This window comes from Callorhinus ursinus, unplaced genomic scaffold, assembly GCF_003265705.2.
Source record: "Callorhinus ursinus isolate GAN/ISIS: 27379988/994484 unplaced genomic scaffold, GSC_fseal_2.0 scaffold18, whole genome shotgun sequence".
Classification (NCBI taxonomy): Eukaryota; Metazoa; Chordata; class Mammalia; order Carnivora; family Otariidae; genus Callorhinus; species Callorhinus ursinus.
The window spans coordinates 8,593,473-8,600,568 of record NW_027397080.1 but is presented as its reverse complement, the minus strand read 5'-3'; the positions used below and the strand labels follow the sequence as shown (position 1 = coordinate 8,600,568).

General features: G+C 54.4%; 1 protein-coding gene across 2 annotated transcripts in view; it reads right to left on the bottom strand.

Moving 5' to 3' along the window:
• Positions 1-304: 304 nt before the first annotated feature.
• Positions 305-7,096, bottom strand: part of GRIK3 (glutamate ionotropic receptor kainate type subunit 3) — a 213,398-nt gene continuing 206,606 nt past the window's right edge. Inside the window, exons 14-17 of one of the 2 annotated variants that reach the window (XM_073902892.1) lie at positions 4,095-4,317; positions 3,334-3,584; positions 1,372-1,460; positions 388-505 (exon numbers count right to left, since the gene is read on the bottom strand). In XM_073902892.1, the coding sequence (XP_073758993.1) occupies positions 1,401-1,460; positions 3,334-3,584; positions 4,095-4,317 (534 nt within the window). In that variant the 3' untranslated portion in view covers positions 388-505; positions 1,372-1,400. Of the gene's footprint in view, positions 506-1,371; positions 1,461-3,333; positions 3,585-4,094; positions 4,318-7,096 lie in introns of both variants that reach the window. The other variant, XM_025856681.2, reaches the window with a different exon arrangement.

The following is a 7,096-nucleotide window of genomic DNA, read 5'->3' as shown; positions in this document are numbered from 1 at the left end:
CTTCTGACTGTCAAGGAGAGTTGAGGGGCAGGTGAGTTTGGCCTGAGAGAGGCATGTGCTTCCTTTGGCCTTGGCTGTCTCGGCTGGCAGCTTTAGAAACCCACAGAAGAAACGAGAGGCGAGTGAGGCCCAAGCAGCTGGCCTCAGGGCCTGCTGGTTTCCTGGGAGGTAAGGGCAGAGGGCTCCTGGCCCAGCAGGCAGGCAGCAGCTCTGGCCCCCAAGCCCAGTGTGGGCACAGGGGAGGTGCCTTCCAGTCTCCTTGCTTTCCTCTGCCTTGCCCCCAGGCCTTCGGTCCCCACCCCACCTGTGCCTAGGGGAATACGGGGGCCAATGATGTGCTGCAGGCCATGCTGTCCTTGCCTGGAAGCCGGCGGTCATTGAACGTGTGCATGTTGATGACAGCGTCAGTCTTGACCATCATGGGGGGCTGCGGCTTGTGCTTGACCCGACGCTGGCAGGTAAGGGAGAAACGGATCTCATCGGCTACGGTGCTGCAGAAGGAACGCTGGGGTGGGGTGGGAGGGCAAGGGGCACATGGGTGAGGCCCGGCCTTGCAAGCCCAGCCGGCTCCTCCCCTTCCTCCCAAGGCTGGTGCCAAGGTTGCCTGTCTCACTCTCACCTTTAGGCCACCCACCCGCTGCCCACTCAAGATGATCAGTTTGAGGCAGGCTGCAGAGCGTTACGTTCTTGTTTGGAGACTAAGGTAGCCAGGGCAGGTAGTATCATCCTACCCCCATTTCCCAGATGAGCAAACCGAGGTTCTGATGGGTGTGCACGCTAAAGTTTGAGGAATTTGACCTGCCTGATTTTTCTCCACTAGATTCTGAGGGCAGGAACCAGCCAGTTTCATCCCTGTAAGCCCAGCTCCTAGCACTAGGCCTGGCCCAGGGTCAGGCTTAAGAAACACCTGATGAATGTATGGGTAACCTTTCCCCTGGGAGGGCTTCCCACTATGGGCAAAATCACCACGCTTCCACAGGGACAGTCCAGCACGTTTCTCAAGGTGTGCAAGTGGGAGGCAGGTCCCTGCAAGGCAGCTGGGTGACAGTGGTTTCTGGCCTGGGTCCCTATGCTTTTGCCTGCAGGTATCTGACGGCGGGGGCTCCTAGGAGACCCATGGCCAGAGGCTGTCCTGTGGCTTGTCTGGAAGGCAGTGGGGGGGGCTCTTGATGGCTCCATTTGCGTGGTGAGGTCCTCTCAGGAGCACTCAGGCAGCTGTGACAAGGCTGTGCAGGGGAGGGGAGGGCGCGGAGATTCTCAATTCTGGCTCTGCCTCTTACTCACTTCCCCTCTGAGCTTCCCCTTGTCTGCCCATTAAACACAGAATGGCAACTCTCCTCACCTGCCATTATTCATTCTGAAAATATTTACCGAGGCCCTACTATGTGCCACACGCTGTTCTAGGTGTCAGGCAAACAGACATGAAAAAGGCAGGTCACAGCCCTCAGGGAGCTTCTGGTCTATGATGTGATAGAGACAGGTAATAAACGTGTGAACAAATAAATCACTTTAGAGCACGGTAAGTGTTGTTAAGAGAATAAAGCAGTGGAATGAGATAGAGGGGCATCAGGCGTGGAGGCAAGTGGGGAAGGCTACTTGAGAGGTGGTGTTTCAGCTGAAACCTCAATGACCAGAACATGCCAATAATATGGTGCTCGGGGTGGGGGTGGGGGTGGGTGGGAAGAGCATTGCAGGTACATGGACCAGCATGTGCAAAAGGCCTGGGGCTGAAAGGTGTTTGGTGCATTAAGGACTAAAGAGGAGGCCAGTGTGTGTGGAGGAGAGTGATGGAGGGGAACGTGGGAAGGAGAAAGTCAGACAAGTGGGATAGAACCAGATCTTGTTGTCGGCTTTTGGGTGGATTGTGGAGCTCATTCCAACCGTAATGGGAATTCCTAAAGAATTTGGTTGTTCTTTTTTAATGTATTATAATTTTTTTTAGCCCTTCTGTATTATTGGACATTGAGGGGGATGTTCCCCTTCATTTTTCATGTGCTAATTAACACTTCAGTGAATATCCTTGTAAATAAAACTGACCTCTTCCATTGGGTGCATTTCTAAAAGTAGAAATTCACTGTCAAAATGTGTGGCCACTTTTAAGACTGTCCACACTGCAAAGCTGCCTTCCAGAAACGTACGCACGGACTGCTCCCAGCAAGACTGGAGCATGTCCCTTTCCTCATGCCCACAAGAACTATGACACCAAGGATGATCTTTCCCCTTCCTCATTGCTGACTCTGGCTTACCGATTATAAAGGACCCCATTTCATTTTTGATGGATGTAAAAAGTACCTGTTTTGAGTGGTCCCCTCCACATAGGACATACCTATAATCTCCTTCCACACTGGCCCTGTGTCCCTTTGAACTTCTCTGTGAAAGGCACCTCCCTCCAGCCCAGAGGCCCTCAACTCACGTGCTCATTGATTTTTTTTTTAAATTTTCATTTTTTAAATGGTTTTATTTATTCATTTGACAGAGAGAGAGAGAGCACAAGCAGGGGGAGTGGCAGGCAGAGGGAGAGGGAGAAGCAGGCTCCCCACTGAGCAGGGAACCCAACACAGGGCTAGATCCCAGGACCCCAGGATCATGATCTGAGCCGAAGGCAGACGCTTAACCAACTGAACCACCCAGGCGCCCTCATGTGCACATTTAAATCACCCTGTAAGTACACTTTCTTAAGACACCAATGCCAGGCTCTGCCACAGACCAATTAAAACAGTCTCTGGGAGTGAGGTCAGGGCATTAGCACTTAAAAAACTCTCTCCCTGTGATTCTAATTTGCTACCAGGACCCAGAACCACTGCTCAACCACACTTGAATTAATCAGATGGGTTGAGCAGAGTTCTACTGTCTGAATGCTTGGGCCAGACTTCTTAACATTCCTTTCTTTTTTAAACTTTTGATTATGGAAATTTCCAACTATATGCAGCAGTAGAGAGAGAGAGAAGTATAATGAAGCCCCATGTAACCATCACCCAGCTTCAACAATTACCCTGAAGGATTTTCTGCAGGGGAATGACATGGTTTGAATGAAGTGTTAAACAGGGCCCTGGCTGTGTTTGGAGAGCGGATGGGAGAGAAGAGGCAGGAAGGCCAGAGTGGAGGCTGTTGCATGAGCCAGCTGGAGAGGAGGGGGCTTGGCCTGGCCTGGAGCCACAGTGGTGGGGATGTGTGCTCAGAGTCAGAGCAGAGGTGGGGCCGGCAAGCCTCCTGCTGGAGCCGAGGCAGGGCTGGCTCAGACACCACGCGTGCCTGGGAGGTGTGAACCCGGTTCACACCCTGTGCTCCCCACTCCCTCCCTTCCCCATGCGGGCCCCAGTTCTTGAGGCTTACCTGCTCTCGCTCTGCTGTTTTGCGGAGCTTGTACACAAACTCGCCCACAGCCACCAGCACGGACAGGACCAGCCCGGCGGCCAGGACGATGAAGATGCCCCCGATCTTCTGGATACCCAGGGCGCTGGCCTCTTTGTTCTCCTCCTCGGGACACCCACTGCCTCTCCACCACTTCTCCTTCATGATGTGCAGCTTGTCCTCCTCCTGCAGCTGCAGGATGGCGATGGTGATCTTGTCCCGGTACGGGGAGCCTGAGTGGGGGAGCGGGGAGCGGGCTGGCAGGGGCACTCAGTCCCTGTGCATGTGCCCCTGTCAGCACCCTGGACAGCGCCGGCCACCATCACTAGCCTCTCCATAAGCTCCTAAAGGCCCCTCTTTGAATCTTTCTATGGTGTCCGGTGGGAACAAGGTCCTGATTGGGGGTGGGAGTCTTGCCGAGGAGTCCCTGTCTCCGTCGGCCCCTGGAAGGCCCCATGTATTAGGGCTGCATCGACAGGGGTGAGGTCAGAGAGAGCAGGCATGACCTCTGAACTGACCCCCTACCTCTGTGTTGGCCCCAGCTCTTCTCTGCTTAGGCCCAGGCTGACCTCGCAAGGTTGTGACTCTACTGTTTGTCTCTGGGTTGAAGAGATGCCACCTTTTGAGGTTCAATGGGATGAGCTGGGAGATGGAGCAGGAGATGGGGTGCATGAGTAGCTGTGGGGGCCCCGGTCATCCTCTGTCCCCCCAGCCCCCCCAACCACCCGCAGCCCCTTGCTCACCCATGGGCGTGCCAATGCCGTAGCCCTTGGAGTCAATGAGGCCCCCAATCTGGGTAAGGTTGCAGTTCCTCTGGGTGACATACTCGATGGTCGTGGACTCCATGAGCAGTGCATAGTCTGCCGTTAGGGTCCTCTGGATGCCCTCCTCGTTGTTCTTCACCAGCGCTGATGGCTTGCTGCTCATGAAGGCCCACATTTTCTCAAAGGTGGAGATCTTGGATTTCTGGGCCACAATGGGAGGGGTGATGCACATAGTTACTGAGCACACCAGAGGCCAAGCACCCCACACCCCACTTAACAGGGCTCTGGTCACAGAACCCTGTCTAGAGCCCTCTGATGGGAGGGAAGGCCACCCCTTGCTCAGCTGTGGAAACTGAGACCCTGGGAGGGGAGGTCCCAAAACACACAATTGGTAAGGGATGAAGCCAGGATTCAGACTCAGGCCCACTTACCTAGAAACCCCTAGCTCTTTGCCATGGCACGGTGGTTTTCAGACTGGTTTTTTTTTTTTTTTTAAATGCATTTTCTTTCTCTAACCTTTATTAAAGGTTTCCATGTGCCAGCCCTGTTCTAAGAGCTTTATCTGCATTAACTCACTGATTCTTCACAACAATCATAGGAGGTGGGCACTACCCTTAGCTCCATTTTACAGAAACTGAAGCCATGGCTAAGTCACTTGCCCAAGGTTACTCAGACACTAAGTAGCAAAGTTAGGCTTCCAACCCAGGCCATCTGGCTCTAGAGCCCATGTTCCCAACCACTTAGCTGCACTACCTCACAGAAAACTCTGTGAAGATAGAGAGGGAGAGGTGGATGCCAATGAAGGCAAAGCTTGGTGGGTTCTGGGCCCCTACTCCCACTTCAACCAAAGAGGGCCCCTCCTGTGTACTGTGTTCCAAGGGAAGACAAGGGTTTCTGCCTACTGGACTTCATTAAGGAGCGGGGTGAGAAGGGGGGCCTGTCAGAGCACGTGGTCGGCAGGGCCCTTATCTCCTTATTGTAATTGTCCCCAAAGCATCCCAGACTGGACGCTGATGGATGAGCAGAACTAGCATCCCTGAGATGAGGCCCAGGGGGTGAGCTGCTGGGCTTGTTTTGCTTGGCTGGGGAGATTCAGAGAAGGAGCTGGGCCCAGGGGAGGGGCCCAAGGTTGAATGTCCCCTGCTGCCTGAGGAGAATGGACAGATCAGGGTGCATGGCATTCATGAGACTTCTCGGGAGATGATAGCCAGCCAGGTACCTGCTCCCAGCAGGGAATGGCCCTGCCCCACAGATCCCAGGGGAGCAGGTGGCTCTGCAGGCCCCATTGTACCCGGCTGCTTCCAAGTCTAGCTGTGCCTGTCTGTGATGTCAGCCTGTCTGATTGGCACCCGGCCCAGCTCCGGTGTGTGTGACAGGCTGGTTGCAGGGCTGGGGGATGGGTAGCGGATGGGGAAAGAAGCTATGTCTGCCAGGAGTCCAGGCGGTGGGGGCAGTGGCCGGGAGGAAAGTGTATCTACTATTCTCCAGGGGCTTCCCAGCTCTGGTGAGGGTTGTCCTCTCCAAAACTGGCTCCTGGAGACCCAAGCATGCCTGGGGGAGCAGGGAGCCCTGAAGCAGCAGGCAAGACCCCACCTGAATTTTATCAGAACCGAGAATCCATCAAGGGCCAGTGATGCCACCTCTGGGACTGGGGGCACCTTCACAGACAAGCAGCTACTGTCCCACCTGCAAATTTATCTGCCTCAAAGCCGAAGGCCTGGAAGGGCTCAGATGCTTCTAGCTCCTGTCCTCAGCCATCCTACTTTCTGCCAGGCCTGTGTGCAACTAGCTACTCCACCACCGGTTACTCTCGCCTCTTGAGCGCTTACCTTCAAACCTGTGCTCGCCCGCTACTCTCTCTTGCCAGCTACTCTTCCCTGCCCCAGCTCCTCCTCCGGCCCCAGACACACTTCCCTACTAGCTACTCCTGCCCTTAAAAACATTCCTGATTTCCAGCTTTTCTGACTCCTCAGACATAATTTCGGATGTCCAGACTCTCCTTCTCTGGCTCCTTTTGTCCCTGACGGCCTTTCTCACTCTGTGACTGTTCCTGCCCAGATGCACCGTGGTAGGAAGCTTCTATCCAAGCTTCTATGCCGCTGCAATGATCCCTGTCCTTGGTACTCCTGCCTTTGTGTAATCCCCTCCCCTTGCGTGTGGGCTGGACTAGCAACTTGGTTTTAACTGCCCCCTAGGAGTGATCGGATGTCACTTCTGAGATTAGGTTACGGAGTCTGACGCTCTTGCTTGCACTCTCTCTGGCTCCTCTCCCCAGCTGCTCTGATGACAGCCGGCTGCGTGCTGTGAGTCGCCCCATGGAGAGGCCCACGTGGCCAGGAACAGAGGGCAGCCTCCAGCCAACAGGGAGCAGAGAACTGAAGCCCTCAGTCCGACAACGCGGGAGGACCTAAACGCCGCCAACAACCATGTGCGCGAGCTTGGAAGCAGAGCCTTGAGATGGCTACAGCCTTAGCTAACACCTTGACTGCAGCCTGTCCCGGCCCCCGTGCAGAGGACGCAGCTAAGCTGTGCTGCTTCCTGACCCAGTCAGGGAGATCATAACGCTGTTGCTTTAAGACACTAAGTTCCAGGTAATCTACTGTGCAGCAAGAGGTAACCAGTACGCTCTCGGAACCACGTACACACACAAGCTACTGCTAGGCCCCAAATCATGGTTTTTTCAGATAATCAATTCCAATGATTCCTCTAATCAGATCATCCAAGTCCAGTCTTCCCTGGTGCCAGGGACACATGCTCCTCAGATACTCGGCCCCCATGGTCACTATAACTAAGTACTATTGCCCCATCAGTGGCTCCAGCACCTCAGCTCTTTTCCATCCCAGTCTCTCCTGCCTTCCCAATTCTCCAGTGGGAACTGGGGGTTGATGAGATCATCAGGGCTCCCCTTAGGTCTCCTAATGCATGCATCTATAGCCATCCATCCATCCATCCATCCATCCATCCATCCATCCATCCATCCA